Source organism: Nicotiana attenuata, chromosome 6 (genome assembly GCF_001879085.1).
Source record: "Nicotiana attenuata strain UT chromosome 6, NIATTr2, whole genome shotgun sequence".
Lineage (NCBI taxonomy): Eukaryota > Viridiplantae > Streptophyta > Magnoliopsida > Solanales > Solanaceae > Nicotiana > Nicotiana attenuata.
This window is the reverse complement of record NC_031994.1, coordinates 19385898-19402748: the sequence shown is the minus strand read 5'-3', so window position 1 is coordinate 19402748 and position 16851 is coordinate 19385898. Positions and strand designations below refer to the sequence as shown.

The following is a 16851-nucleotide window of genomic DNA, read 5'->3' as shown; positions in this document are numbered from 1 at the left end:
AATATATATATATATATATATATATATATATATATATATATATATAAAATAAATAGGTGGATTGTTGTGAAAAATATTCCTTGATAAGTGGTGGCTCTTGATGTAATTGTGCTTAAAGAAGAAGGGAGTTAATATATAGTGATGTGAAGGTGGAGTCATGGTTTGACATAAGTGTGGGGTTTTGAATGTTAAAGTATATGTATTAAAGTGTTTAGGGAGGTGTAGTCACTCTTATATCTAAATGTATCCTACCCGTCCCGCAGCCTACATTACAACCAAATAAAGTCCTACTTGATCCTAGACTGAATGAGCTCGATTAGTAGAGTAGTACACTACGGGCAAGCCTATGGTGCATCTTTTGTGGCATATGAATGTCATTTCTGAGGGTGAGTGAATTCTGTTATATTGAAGTTCCTCAGTGTGTGTGCATTTTATTGATTGTGTAATGAGTCTCTTTTGTTGTGAGCAGGCACTTGGTTCATGAAGGAGAGGTAAGTCTGGACCTCTGAGTTAGAGTAAGTAAGCCGGTTAGGAATATTGTGTGGCTCGCGGGAGTCAACTCTTGAGGTGTGGATGTTACACTAATGTACTCAATCTATGTGGAATATTCTTGGTGTGACGAGTTAGTGTCGTTCAGAGAAGTTAGGCCTCTGTAGAGTGTGGTTTGATTGCTCGAGGGCGAGCAAGGGTTTAAGTGTTGGGTGTTGATAGTAGACTATAATTATGCAATTTAGATACTATTTACACTCTAATTTGGCCGCACTTTATCAATGTTTGAATGTTAAAAGATAACAAAATGCTCTAATTAAGATTTTTATGTTTTGCAGGAGCCACTCCGAGCTATGAGGAAGCTAAAGAGTGTTTTGGAGTCAATATGGAGCGTGGAAGGCCAATCAGAGGTTAGCACGGTCGAAAAGGAGAAAGAAAAGCTAGTGGGAAATCTGTGGTCAGGTCCGCGGCCGCGGACAGAACCTTGGGCGAAATCCGCGGTCCAATCTGCGGCCGCGGGCGAGCTGACGGAAGCCAAAAACCCAGGGTCAATTATGTAATTTCCAGGGCGACTAAACCTATATGAAGCTTAATTCGTCCAAAAGAGAAGGAGAGCTGTTTTTAGAGAGTTTTTGAAGGCAAGAACACGGAAGAAAGACAGAGAGTTTCCTTAGAGTTTGTATCTTCTTATTTTTAATTCTATTGTTAATTATGACTTTATATAGTAAATTTTTATCTATTAGCATGAGTAGCTAAACCCATCATCTAGGGTTTAGGGAACCAATTGTTGGATGAAGTCTTGACTCTGTTTTGATATAATTGAGCCGCTTTTACTCTATGATTGTTCAACTACGTGTTGTCCTGTGATTAATTGAAAAGGCCCTTAATTAATCGTGTCTAATTATCTTGTGTTTCTTGAGAAAGAACACTTGGTTAGATTGTTGTTGAACAACACCACTTTCGAGTAAGTTAAGAGATTAATTACTTGAATTCAAAAGCATGGATAGAGATAATGAAGCTTTGGTGGGATAATTTTGAGTTGCATAAATTGTTAACCAGAGTAGTTCGAGAGAATGCTTCTAGTAAATTATCGTAATTGATCGAGAGATAATTGCGTAGCCCAGAACTCATATTCCTTATAGAGTGTTACGGCGAGATTATAGCAAACGTGTTAGGAATTAATCCGACAATAGGGGAAATCAATAACCCTAGACCATTTTACCATTGAATTCAACTCTATTCTAGATTATTGCTAGTTTTATTGTCATTTTTCCTTAGTTAAATAAATTCTACTCTTTATCCATTAAAAATATTGCATCCGGGAATTATTTGAGCTTATCTTTAGCAGTGTTAAAAGTTGTAGTATATAGGTTAGTTCCCTGTGGAATTCGACTTCGGACTTGAACCGGATTATATTTGCAGCGACCTATGACTTCAAACTTGCCTATTGTGACAAATGCTTGGTTGCGGGACACAATGTTCCAATCAAGCAAGACCTATGATGCAAAAGCCAATCCAGCCTAAGAAAGTCAGGAGTAATAAGGTGATTATCACACAGGAATGGAAAACTAAAGGTCCTATACCTAATGCATCTGAGCCACGGAATACATCCTCATCTGAGACTCAACAACAAGTTGTCACCAATCTGGAAGCTGAAGTTCATAGAAGAGCAACACAAACACCTAAACCTAAGGAGAGCAATACTCAGTAAAACTTAGTTCTTGTAGCCGAGAAACAGGATAATAAAGGCAAAGCAGTACAAAGTCCTGAACTTAACCTCATCAATTTCCCTCCTTTGTCTCCCATTCCAGTGAGAAATAGGTTCGAGGCAGTATCTATAGGTAGATATGAAGTACGCATTCCACCTGGTGATAGAGGTGGAAGTAGCAATCAATAGTAATGAATTGGTTGTTCTGGAATATAAGAGGTGTAAATAAAAAATATAAACAGAAGGAGGTTAGGGAGTATATTAGGAGCAACAAAATAAAGTTAGTAGGTCTTGTAGAAACTAAAGTGAAGGAAGGGAAAGCTCAAAGGATTTCAAAAGCTATTGTTCCTGGATGGAATATTCTGACAAATTATAAGGATGCCAGTAATGGAAGGATTTGGTTGTTACGGGATGCTAATCATCTCATTATCAACTATCTTAAAGATGATGCTCAAATGATACATTGTCAGGTGAAAAGTAGAAGGGGAGATATAGATTGCTTATTCACTATAGTTTATAGTTATAATGGGATAGAATAAAGAAGAGCTCTATTGGGTAACCTACAACTACTATCAGTAAACATAACAGTTCCATGGCTAGTAGCAGGAGATTTCAATGCAATACTATATCCAAATGACACACTATCTTGTAATCCAGTAAGCTATTCAGAGATTTAAGATTTTGCTACTTGCCTTCAACAAACAACATTGACAGAACTACCTTGGAAGGGTGACTACTATACATGGACAAATAAACAACCTGGTGTAGACAGAGCCAATAGTAGACTGGATAGAGTCTTTGGTAATTATGAATGGATGATGTCCTGGGGTCATGTGGAAACTAACTATGGTTTATCAAATATCACATCATGCTCCTATGTTGTTAACACTATCATCTTCAACATGGACTGGTAGAGTGCCCTTCAGATTTTTCTACATATGGGCAGCACATGAAGACTTTTCTCAAATAGTGGCAAACATATGGCATTCTCACAATACTTGTGGAACTTTGAAATTAGTATGGAACAAGTTGAAAGATTTGAAACCTGCTCCAAAAGCTTTGAATTCTAGGGAATTCAAAGGCATCACTCAAAGAATTGAAAAGGCTAGACTAGAGCTGAAGACCATTCAAGAACAGATATTAATAACTTGTACTGATGCTTTGTTAGATATGGAGAAGGAAACATTACTCAATCTTGAGAAGTGGTCATTAATTGAGGAGAGTGTCCTACAACAGAAGGCTAGAGCAAAATGGATACAGCTTGGAGATTCCAACTCAAAATACTTCACAACGGTAATGAAGGATAGAACTCAAAGGAAGCAGATTACAGAAATCAAAACATTACTAGGAGACAAGTTGACTGACCCTGCAGCTATCAAAAAAGAGATCATGGATTTCTACAAGAGTTTAATGGGATCAGCTGCCAATTCCTTACCTGCCATAAACAGATTATACATGAAGAATGGTCCTACATTGTCTCATTAGCAGAGGTTGGATTTGTGTGCAGAGGTAACTGACCAAGAAATTGTTGAGAGTCTTAAAGCTATTGGTGATGATAAAGCACCAGGTATTGATGGATTTAATGCATTTTTCTTCAAAAAAGCTTGGGGCATTATCAACATTTAGATTATAAAGGCTATAAAGGAGTTCTTCTTAATTGGAAAGATCTATAAGGCAATCAATTGTTCCACTATCACATTAGTTCCTAAAGTAACCAAACTTGCCACAGTCAAAGAATATAGGCCAATAGCCTGTTGTTCAGTTTTATACAAGATGATTTCTAAGATCTTGGCTTCTAGATTGCAGAAAGTCATGCCAATTATAATTTGTGAAGCTCAAGTTGGTTTCATCCCTGGCAGAAAGATTGCAGACAATGTAATTCTAGCTCATGAACTAGTTAAATCCTATACTAGAGCTCAGATATCCCCTAGGTGTATGATAAAGATCGACCTTCAAAAAGCATATGATTCGGTGGAGTGGATCTTTTTATGACAAGTGATGGAGGAGATAGGTTTCCCTGGCAGATTTACCAAATGGATAATGGAATGCATCAAGACAGTAAACTACAATGTCCTTGTGAATTGAGAAACTACTGAGCCTTTCAATACTGCTAAGGGTCTTCGACAAGGAGACCCTATATCTCCTTTTCTATTTGCAATTGTGATGGAGTACTTGAGTAGATCCCTCAATGAACTTAAGAAGGAGCCTACATTTCAGTACCACCCAGGTGCAGGAAATTAGACATAACTCATATGAGTTTTGCTGATGATCTATTGTTATTTGCCAAGGGTAACATATCCTCAGTGACTACATTATACAAATACTTCTCTCAGTTCTCTAAAGCATCAGATTTACAGGCTAATTTGGGTAAAAATTCAGTATATTTTGGTGGAGTGAAACAAGATGTCAAGAAACAGATTTTGGATCACCTAGTATTTGAACAAGGTACCTTACCTTTCAAGTACCTAGGCATCCCCCTTTCTACTAAGAAAATAGCTCTCATTTAATGGCAACCTTTGATTGAAAAGATCACATCCATGATCTCCTCATGGACTGCTAAAAAGCTATCCTATGCTAGTCGTATGCAGTTGGTGTAATCTGTTATATTTGGTATCCAAGTATATTGGGCTCAACTATTTATCTTACCTGCTAAAGTTTTGAAAATGATTGAGGCATTTTGCAGAAGCTATATTTGGTCAGGAACTAACACAATAACTAAGAAGGAATTAGTGGAATGGGAGAAGATGTGTACACCTAAGTCAGTTGGTGGTCTAAACCTTATAAATCTCCCTTTGTGGAACAAAGCTGCAATTGCTAAAATATGTTGGGATTTAGCTCACAAACAGGACAAGTTATGGATAAGGTGGATTAATGCTTATTAGATCAAACAGCAACAGCTCCAACATATGCCAATCCCACAGCAAGCTAGTTGGATGGTGAGAAGAATAATTGGATCAAGAGGTGTCATGTTACAGGCTCAGAATTCCAGTGATCATAATACGAGTAGTATTAGGCAAATATACTTACAGTTGCTAGGAGAATTGCCAAGAGTAAGCTGGAAATGTCTAGTTTTTCAGAATTCTGCTCGACCAAAAGCAGTATTCACTATGTGGCTGCTATTGCATGGAAGGTTACCTACTAAAGACAGATTAGCTAACTGGGGATTAAATGTCACCCCTCACTGTGTTATATGCGAAGGTCAGAGTGAAAAAATGGAGCATCTGTTTGTGCAATGTCCATATGCAGTAGAGCTATGGAAGAAAATTATGAAATGGATTCAAGGAGACCAAATGATAACATCCTGTTGAGACCAACACCTTCAGTGGATCATCAAGCAAGGTAAAGGAAAGTCCAACAAGGCTAGCATATTCAGAATGATCTATGCCGAAACCTCATATGCACTATGGATTGAAAGAAACACACATACATTTGAGCAAAGATATCGTGACATGCTATTTTGGCAAGAGAAATAGCATATATTTGCAATATTAGAGTAATGGCTCGAGCTGAGAGTCATATACAACAATTTCTTATAGAGGAGTAGATCAGTAGTAATATGTAATTAGGTTTGTGTTAGTGTTTACTTCTTTTTGAGATATTCAGCTGAGTTTGCTTGACTATAGAATTGTAAAGTATCATCTTTGGTGATTAATACAAATGAAAGTTAATTACCAAAAAAAATGAAAATTATAAATTAATTTTTACAGTAATTTGCCTCAAAATACTATATTCTTCAAAGAGAACTTCCATGTTATTCGAAGATTGTGATTTAAATAATTTAACTATTTCTCTCAACCAAGTAAAGTTATAAAACAAAGAACAAGTCAATTGCTTCCTGACCTCATATAAAATATAGGATCCTCCTTAAACTACTAGAGAAATAATCGCTTTACCATTGTTTCTAAAACTCTTTTCACCTATAAATAGTGAATATCATTTGTACATTCAAATCGTGAACACATCAAGAGGAGGAGTAAAACAAGAAAACCAAAGAAGACAAAAAGAACAAAAAAAATAAAATGGCAAAGGCTATTTTGCTCCTTTCTGCAGTCTGCATCTTGGCCTTTGTCAACTTCGCACAATGCCATGAATCTCAAGCCATCAATGTTGAAGGCAGTGTCTATTGTGACACTTGCCGTGTTCAATTTCAGACCAAACTTAGCGAGTATATCGAAGGTATGAATGTCATAAATTTATAGTAATTTCACGCGTGTTCATTCAACTTTCAGTCTATTGCATCCTGATCGTAAACCTAATGTTTCTAACAAAAATTAACTCAACTATGCATATATAATAGAAAATGTAAGATCACTTTGGTATAATAAATCAAAATTTATTTGTGATATATAGGCATAATTGACTTATTTTCTTCGTTACAAAATTTACTTTTATCACTTTGGTATAATAAATCATAAGTTGACAATAATCCATGAAATTAACCTTTTAATACATAAACTATATATAGTTCATTGAAAGTAATGCTACCAAGTTACTAATCTTATTTGGTATATATATATATATAGGTGCAACCGTGCGATTGGCATGCAAAGATATTGAGACAGAAAAGGAGACATACTCAGTAGAAGGGGTGACAGACAAAAATGGAAAATACATAATTAAAGTAGAAGGTGATCATGAGAATGAACTCTGTGAAGTTTCAATTGTGAAGAGTCCAAGAGAGGATTGCAAAGAATCTGCCATTGGTTTTGAGAATTCAAGAGTTGTGTGCAGTGGAAATGTTGGAATTCACAACCCAACTCGTTATGCTAATCCACTTTTCTTCATGAAAACTGAAGCTGTTTCTGGCTGCAAAGATGTTCTTGATGAGTTGGGTTTATTCCCACTTGAATTTAACTAAATTATATATTGGAGTACTAATTAGTATTAAGAAAAATAGCTTTTGCATGTCCTTTTTGTTGATTTGGTGAAACAAAAAAAAAAAAAGAGAGAGAGAATAAGTATTGACTTCTCTTGTATGTGTACTCACCATGGAAAAAGAAATTCCATGAATTAATTGTTGAATGAGGAGTTCATGACTAGCTTCTAAATAATGCTCTGGTGTTCTCGTTGTGTCATTCACTTTTCTTCTTATGTTGTGTGTTTTGTTTTGACAAAAGATTTTGATGAGTTAATATTGGTCACAAATGCAATCATTTTCCTTGAACAGTTTCTTTATTATTATCCTTTAGTATTTAGAAAAATAAAAATTAGAGCTTTTTGGAAACAAGTGCTATTAATATCCACAATAAGAAAATACTCCTACGAGGGTTGGTTTTGCTGAATTTCAACACTACAGTAATTAGGAAAACTAAAATAAATAGAGGCCCAACTTTCACAGAAGGTGAAGGCTGATTTACACAAATAGCCAATTTTTACATCGTGTTAAGAAGTTGGCTATTTGTGTAAAACTATATAGATAGACACTTATGCGGTCAACTGCCAAATAAATACCTTAACATAGGAGTGGCAAACGGGCGGGTCGGATTGGATATGATTCAGGTTGAAAACGAGTAATGAAAAAATAGATAAATTATCCAACCTACCCCATATTTACTAAGAATAGAAAACGGGTTAGCCGAATTATCTTAGTCGTTGTGTTAAGGCTTAACACAATGACCGGATAGACATGTTTTCTTGACAGAAGTATGTCTCGTGCACATCTGAGTTTAACAGGCCATACGCGTGAAATACAATCATGATATATAAAATGGACAAATTAATGAATTACACGTCAATCTTTTAGAACAAAAGACAGCTGTAATTTAAAAAAACAAAAACAAAAAAATAACAAAAGAAATGTCCAGATTTGAGCGAGTGGAAACAAGACAAAATCAGCATTATTTCACTTTCCATTCATGAGCAAACTGTACAAATCAACATATGATCGGAGCATGTGCTTTTTCGCGTACACTCAATGATTTCGCCCTTGGCGGTGGGCATATATATAGTCTGTTGTGGATATCATGTGATGATGTTTTGGATTATGTTGAATTATAAGTTGTTGAAGCGTGTGTATTTGGTATTGGACTTGCTTGGATTTTGATTCTCATGGATGCTGTTTAGAGATTAGTCAATACTTATTTTGTTCTGAAATTTTAAACTACAAATCTTAGTCTTAAAAAATTGATATACACACTCATCAAGGCCCATATAGCCAAAGAATGTATAAAAATATAAAAAAAGAAGTAAGAAAGAGAGAATTTAAAGTATATGGGCAACTTCCTTTGAGTGGGGACTGGTTGGAAGCTTGCAACTTAAATGCATGCATGTTAGATTTTAAATGAAGATGGGCTAAAAGAAACCTTTAGAAGGAAGTTCTTGATTCAGCAATACCTAAAAAGTCAGATAAGACCAATTCCCCCCAAAAATGAAACGAAATAAATCCACCCCCACACCAACCTTATCAACTTCGTAGTACATTAGTAGGTATGGGCACCCATCCAGAATACATGTAGTACTCGAGTTTATAACACGACATAACCAAGCATTTGACGATCTCAGATGTGTCGATATTAATAGTAACTCGTAATATAGATGGACCGCGTATATATGCTTTATATTGCAATCCTTGTTAGGCATAACCTCAGTGCTTATTAGTAAAAAATGAAACAGGTAGATGATTTAATTGGAACTAGGCAAAACAACAAAGGAAAGCTAAACCCCCACAGTTCAGTCAAACCTCTCTATAACAATATCTCTATATAACAGCCATTTACTATAAAAGTCAAGTTCTTTTCGAAATCAATATTTATGATATAATATGTGTTCTCTACAACACTTCACTATAGCAGTCAAAAAATATCGGGATAGACGAGACTGTTATAGAGGGGTTTGAATGTAGTAAATTGTCTAATGACTAGATTAGATTATAAGGAGTAGTTGCCCCTACTGAAGTTCAACAGTATACTTCAGGAGGCATTAATAGAAGACAAGAAATAAATAGCAAGACCAAAGGAATCTGAAACTTTATTGATACAATAATTTATCAAAGAAACATCAATTTCAATATCCAATAACAGCAACATTTTCATCCTTCAGCTAATCTAGACCTAGTAAGTAACAATATTTTTGATGTCCAATATCCCATTCTCAAGTCTCCAATGGGTTTGTATATATGATCGTATATATACATGTGTAGATCCTCATCTACAACCAGCCAGCCAGCCACTTCTCTTCTCTAAATGTTCAGCTAGATGGCCATAAATTAAATTTTACATGCTTCACTATTTCTTCTCAAACTAAAGATGGATTATACTAGGGAGGCCGCTCCTATAAATGCATATGGAAGAGAAGAGAATGTGATTTTTCAAATTAAAAAAATGGAAGAAAGAAAGGGAGATGGAAAGAAGTTGGAAGCCGGGGAGCAATGAGGAATGAATGAAATTTTAAAAAGGGGAAAAAAGAAAAATAAACTATCCCTCTGAAGGCCATCGGCATTTGAATTGGCTGAGAGTATTACGTGGTACCTCTGACTATGTCTCAGGTATTATCAATTCGTATAATAAGTGGGAGAGAAGAGCAAGGCTAATAGGCGAAGAAGAAGATTACATGGAAATCATGCTCTTAATTAGTGTAATGCCTCACCAATGACTCCAACACCTCTGGGCTTGGCGAAACTACCTCCTTTATGCAGCTGCCCTGTTTGTAAATCTTAAATGTTGGTAGGATTCTGACATTCTCTGCAGTAGCAATTGCCGGGCTTTCGTCCACATCCACCTTCAGTAGATACAGAAGATGAATATAAGTTTTATCTCCTCTACTGTCCATATAAAATCATAGGAAAGATATAGTAATTCTATTTAGAAATGGCAGCATCTCGGTCATAGGTAAAAGCTCTATGTACTATACCCATCAAAACAAGAAATTGCTTGTCATTGTTTACCTTGAGAAAGTTCATGGAAGGATATTTAGCGCATAATGTGTGAAAAACTGGAGATATCTGCTTGCATTTTAGGTTGGATGCTGCTTCAAAATGGACTACAGATGCACCTGCAGTTTCCAATCATAATTACTGAATCAAGGTGAATCACAAAGTGATATTAGGATGGGATGCAGGGAAGCCTACCAGGTGATGAGATTGCAGCTTGAAAGTGCTCGAGACCTGAAACCAACTCCACCTCCTTACCAAATTTAATATCATAAACATCTTCTCCACGTGATTTCTTTAAGGCAACTTGAGCTAGGAATAATGATTCAGCAACTTCATTGTCCTGTGGAAGTTCCTTCCTCAAAACTTCATAATCTTTAACAGCTTCAGCCCATCTTTCTAGCTATAATTGATTAAGGACAATCAAACTTTAGAACTTTTGCTCAACAGAGAAACTAGCAAGGGAGAACAGATTAAAAGTTCTCTACGAAAACATGTCCCATAAATATTTGAGGGTAAGTCTGTCACCTTGGTGTTTGAGGCAGCTCTTCGAAGAAGGGCTTTAGTATAATTTGGCTGAATATGGAGAGCTTGATCGCAATCATCCACAGATTTTTCCCACTGCCTGAGTTTGTACCAGCAGGCTGCTCTATTGCAGTATAGAACTGCATTTGAAGAATCTAGCCTGAGACCTTCCCCATAAGCCGCACAAGCTTCAGTGTATCTCTCAGATTTAAATAGATCGTTGCCACGAGCACGAGCTCGTCCCACCAACCTCATATTGTTGAATAAAACTGAAACTTCAATACTTCGAGGATCAATCTGTCCAGCTCTCTCAATGGTGGTAAGTGCATTTTCAAACCTACAAATATTTGTGATTCATTCTTTACAGCTGAACTGCTGAACCTCTTATTTCTGTTACAATTTAGCAAATAAGTCTTAACTCACCTTCCCAGAGCCAGCTCCATTTGAGACTGAACAAAGAGTATGTATGCTTCAGAAAGCATCCCAAAAATTTTTGACTGGGATCCCACAGTAGATGATTCAGACTTGCGAGCGTTTGATAGGATCAATTCAGCATCCTCTAATCGGTGTAGCTTCAAAAGAGCTTCCGCTCTACATGCAAATAGCTGTAAATTCAATTTCAGTAATTCAGTACCAGCACTTAACTTTTCAAGCACATCTGGTTCAGAGACTGAATCTTGACTATTATTTTACCTGAGGAGATGCATCAGCTCCAGAAGCAATTGCTGCATCAGCTTCTCTCAATGTACTCCACCAATCAGCAACCCTACGGGCATCAGTGCATTTTCCAATATGTTTCTCCACTGCTTGCAACTTCTGTAAATCAGCCTGATCTGGCTGATGCCCTTGGAAGCACATATGATCTCTGGCATTTTCAACCTGTCCTAAACTGTGAGTCTTACAGGAATTAGATGGATTTCAGCAAGATGAAAAATAAGAGTAACTCCAATAACCTAATTCAGACAGGCCGCGATAGAATGCTGTAGCGAGGGCAATAGAATTCGTAAAGAAAATTAGATGGTTGATAATAATATTGTTGGTGAAAAGCTTACAAACCACTACGATTTAAGAGGGGAAAAGAAAACTAAAACACTAAATTCCAAGCAGAAAGTACTGCAGAAATAAAATAAAATAAAATAAAATAGAACTAGAAAAACATGCTCCAGATAATACTTGGGCAGCAACAAGATATTGCATTTCACCAACACCACCTACAAGTAATAATCATGATGAAAGACATGGCTAGGATGCTTCCAAGTTATTTACAGTCTATTCAACTATCACCCGAGAGAGCCCATAACCCAATGCAAAAGTCACCCTAAAAACTGAATAACAACAAGGTGTCCTAACCAGCTAATAAATGATAACATGAAAAAGAAAATGGGACAGGTAAACAACGATAACAGTAACTACTTGGAAAGGACAAACCTATATAAAAGGACCAAACAGAGGGAATATGTAACAGTGACGATGGTCACAACAATCCGAATAGTCAAAATCATTAACTGTATATCTTCCAAGGCAATCAGATCTGGTAATGACAAGATGCACCAATGGACACCAACGAAGCTCTTTCCTTTTTAAAGATTTTCTACATTTGGTGATGGTCGAAGTGGAAGGAAAAAGGGGGAGGATGGGATATGAGCTCACACACCTATTGCGAGTTAACACCGTACTACTAGACTATGAGCCTTTGTTGGCAACAATGAAGATCAATCATCACATTTGGCAGATCCCGGTTTGAGATTTTGCAGGGTAACAGACACACAATGCATCAGCTAAGGAAGTTTGATACAACAAGAACTACGCCATATGAATCCTCTCTGGCCACATTACTTTGTCTAAATAATATCATGCCAATATTATTGCAAAATACCAGCTAAGGGAGTTTGATATTATCAAAATATCCATGTTAGCTATATAAATCCAATTGACACATTTACCACATCAAACTTACAATAAATTTCACAACATTGCCAAGATTTTTGATAATTAATACTTATTCAAACAAAGCATAAAGATTCAAAGATTTCAACTTTCCTCTACTTACCTAAGTAGCAAAGATCCTAGCCGTTGATGCGCCCTAAAATATGACGGATCCAATCTAATAGCTTCCTCACATTCCTTCACAGCCTCTGCCACCCGTTTAAGACCCATCAATGCAGCTGCCCGATTACAATGGTATGCAGGATTTCCAGGCGAAATCGCTATAGCTTTATCATAATAATTCAAAGCCTCAGCAAAATTACCCTTCTTATAATTCACATTCCCTATTCTCTTCAACTCTTCTGGATTTGATGTAAACTGCGAGTAAGTTTTTTCTTTTACGGCATTGGCAGCACCGCTAATATCAACCCCACCGCCCCGAATTATGCTGCCAATGCCGTAATTTCCGGTCCTTGACCCAAAAACGTCAGTCTTCGAAGATTTACTAGGAATGACTGTTTTTAAAATTTTACCTGAAGGGCAAATATTGCCTGTGGGAAGTGAATTTAAAGCAGGGGAATTTACAGAGCTTCTACCGGAGTAGATTAGCGGTTGAGAATCGGACCGGGACCTGGTATGGCCTGGTTTGAACCGACGTGAGCTATCTACTGAACCGGAAAGTTCACCGGAGTGATTCGTATTGAACCTGTTAGGATTCGGGTAGGAACCATTCTGACCCGACATTGATCCGGATGAGCTGGAGCTGCTGCTTGTTGAAGTTGTGACTCCATTCGATTTGGGGCGGGTTGAAACAGGTGAACTCAGATCCAGTTCCCTGAAATCAGGCTTGTTAATGTCGGTGGCGTCGTTGTTAAATTCATTGCAGCTCAGTGAGTTTTTCAACCGATCAGTTAACCCATTAAGACCCATTTCTGACATTGGGTTCTTAGTTTAGAAATGGGGAAGAAAATGCAGAAAGAGAAGATTTGAAGAAGAACTGTACATAGAAAGAGAGAGAGAGAGAGAGAGAGAAAGGGAAGGGAAAAGAAAGAGAAAAAGAGATGGGGATCTCGTGATATATAAAAGGCAGAAGCAAAGAATGAATGCGAGCGCTGGCCTGGCAAAAGAGAGAGAAAACGAACAAGTGAAAGTAAGCTTTTTCTTTTTCACTATACTTTACAGTTTACAGAGAGAAATGGGTTTTACAGACATAGACGAAGGAAGGGAAAGAAAAAAGAAAAACAATATACTCCTATAATTTATTACCTAGAGATATAAATTTTTGCCTTTCCAAAATACAAATCTTGATAAAAATTACAAACAACAAAAAACCCATAAGATATACACACCCTTATTCCCGAGAGGTTATTATCGAAAAACTCTCCACCGGAGAACAGATGAAAAAAGTAATGGCAATAAGTAGGAATAACAATAAAATAAAAATAAGATCGAAGTCAAAAAAGTAATTAAACTCTAGATAGTACTATCAATTTATGAATAAAAGATATCATACTAATCTAATGCTAGCAAACTGAGTAAGAATCTTGATAAAAATTAGTGATTAAAAATTGAAATCAATGTAATTTAATTAACACCTTTACCATTTAACTTTTCAATTCAACTTTTGACCAACTTTAGACAATTTTGGTCATTGTTGGAAATATATTTTAATTATAAATATTTCGGGTGGAACTGAAACGGGAATAAATGGAAACAAGGAAGATTGACTGCTCTTTTACTAAATCTAACCATGATGATTGAGCATCATTTTTTCCTAAATGTGATTAGAGAACCTTAAAGGGGAAATATTATTTATTGATTTATCTTTTAAATTAAAAAAAGAAAATGGTTGAAGTAGGGGCAAAAGAGTAAAAGGAGGGGTACAGTTCTTGAGAGTAGTAGCTGGCCATGTGCTTGAGAGCGGCATGCCAGCTAGGCCCATTCAGCAATACCAAGGTGTTTACAATGATGTCCAGCTATGCAGATAACGGATGGAGATAACGGTGTCATTCGTGACGCAAATTGATATTTCATGGAAAAATATTTGCTTATTACATGAAATACCCCTATAAATATGAATCTGTTATAAATATATTATATTATGGATGTTAATACTCCGTTGTAAATAAGCTTCCTGAAGAAGTTTATCCATATGGGGCTCCGCCGTAAATATGTTTATCTATTTAGTACTCTATTGGAAATAAGCCTCCTGAAGAAGCTTATCACTTCGGTACCCGGTTATGGATATACATTACCCCCCTGTAGAAGATTATCCGTATCTGGTATAATGAGCTTATCCTTTTGATACCTGGTTATGGATAAACATTAGTCTCAGTATAAGATTATCCATATCTGGTACAGTAGCAGCTTACACAGCAGCTTACAGTAGCAGCTTACACAGCAGCTTGCAGTAGCAGCTTACACAGCAGCTTCCTTTCTTCTATAAATAGAAAAGATATCAGTTCATTATTTACATCAGTTTGAATTCGAATAATATATCAGTTTCTCTCTATACTTGTCTTTAGTTTACAGTCTTTATTTTATAATATAATATATCTATAACACTCCCCCTTGGATGTTCATTAAAAGATAATGTGCCTCATTAAAACCTTACTAGGAAAAACCCCGTGGAAAAAAATTCTAGTGAAGGAAAAAGAGTACACATATTTAGTAATACACATTGCTAGGTGCCTCATTAAAAACCTTATAAGAAAAACCCTGTGGGAAAAAACCTTAATAAGGAAAAAAGAGTACATTGCGTATTTTACTCCCCCTGATGAAAACCTTGTTTCAAATATTTGAGTCTCTACATTCTAATCTTGTATCTGCATAACAAATACGATCTGCACCACCTTTGTTAGCATTAGCAAGATACATAAGTGCATAGCAATTGCACTGAGATAGAGTATTTCAGGACCAAGGAGTTCCTCATCCTCTTCTGGAAGTCGGAACGGGTCCTTATTTACTTCAAGTGATCGAACACCCATTGGTGTACTTAATGGGTGCGCTTTGTCCATGTAAAAGCGTTTAAAGACCCTTTCTGTATAGGCAAATTGATGGATAAAGATCTCGTCTGCTAAATATTTAATTTGCAGACCAAGATAAATTTTTATTTTTCCAAGATCTTTCATCTTAAATTCTTTCTTAAGATATTCAATTGCCTTTGGAGCTCTTCTGGAGTTCCAACAAGATTTATGTCATCAACGTAAACAGCAAGTGTAACAAATTCTGATGACATTTTCTTTATAAAAATACATGGACAAATAACATCATTTATGTAACTTTCTTTCAGCAAATATTCACTGAGGCAATTATATCACATGCGTCCAGATTGATTTAAACCGTACAAAGATCTTTATAATCTGATCGAGTACATTTCTCGAGACTTTGAACTACATGCTTCAGGCATTTTAAATCCTTCAGGGATCTTTATAGAGATTTAATCAAATGAGTCATATAGGTTATGACTCGCATTTAAATGGCATGACATCTTCAGGTGTCTGGACTACTGGTCTGATCCTCACAATATTTTACAGTATTGTGCACTATATTGTATCAAATATATCGTCGACGATCATTTTGTATCAGTTCCTAAGCGACATAACTTGTTGAGATCTCATCACTTTCTTTACTTTCAAGTACCTCAACTTCTTCTGGAGTTTCATGAAATGTTATGTCCTGGGCTCTTCTAAAGCTCATTTCCTCCTCATTATGATTATTTTGATCATTAGCTCCTTATCATTTTTTAAGGATTGTTACCTTTGGAACCGATTGGTCTACCACGCTTCATGCGTACAGTAAACTCTATCCTTCAGGGACTTCAAATTTCAATAGGAGCATTTGCAGCTGAAATATGATATTTGATTTTGGATCAGCAAATGCTTCTGGCATTTGACTTGAATTATCTTATAAGTGAGGATCATATTAATGATAATTCGATTCATATAGCATATTTTTCAGCTATTTATTCCATTCCCCAAATGTTAGAAAAACTAAGATATATCCCTAATCTTCTTTGGAAAACATATCTTTGTGCATTGTGGTACAGAAATTAATCATATACCACACATCAAGAGATAGTAAAATATTTGGTTTCTGATCCTAAACCAATTGTGAGGGGAGGACTTATCATATATTGTTGGTCTGATGCATACAAGTGCTGCTATATGCAATTTAGAAAATCTTAGACCAACACATGAAGCTTTGTTCTCATAAACAATAGTTTAGCCATTAATAGGAGGTATTCAGTGCTAAACTAGCTTGTATATAAACCAGCATTATCAAGATGAACTGTCTTGATTTCATAATCTGAAAATTATGCTCTTAAGTGAGAAAA

At 36.1% G+C, this 16851-nt stretch overlaps 2 protein-coding genes across 2 annotated transcripts; one reads left to right on the top strand and one right to left on the bottom strand.

Annotated features, from left to right (window-relative positions):
* LOC109228195 (anther-specific protein LAT52-like) lies at positions 6150-7272 on the top strand. The gene is made up of 2 exons (XM_019393362.1): positions 6150-6373; positions 6721-7272. Exons 1-2 carry the CDS (start codon positions 6217-6219, stop codon positions 7053-7055), a joined length of 492 nt encoding a protein of 163 aa, XP_019248907.1. The 5' UTR covers positions 6150-6216; the 3' UTR covers positions 7056-7272.
* On the bottom strand, positions 9138-13680 carry LOC109226676 (TPR repeat-containing thioredoxin TTL1-like). Its single transcript, XM_019391501.1, has 7 exons — positions 12640-13680; positions 11283-11478; positions 11013-11194; positions 10593-10926; positions 10263-10467; positions 10080-10186; positions 9138-9913 (listed from the first exon to the last, which is right to left on the bottom strand). Exons 1-7 carry the CDS (start codon positions 13452-13454, stop codon positions 9761-9763), a joined length of 1992 nt encoding a protein of 663 aa, XP_019247046.1. The 5' UTR covers positions 13455-13680; the 3' UTR covers positions 9138-9760.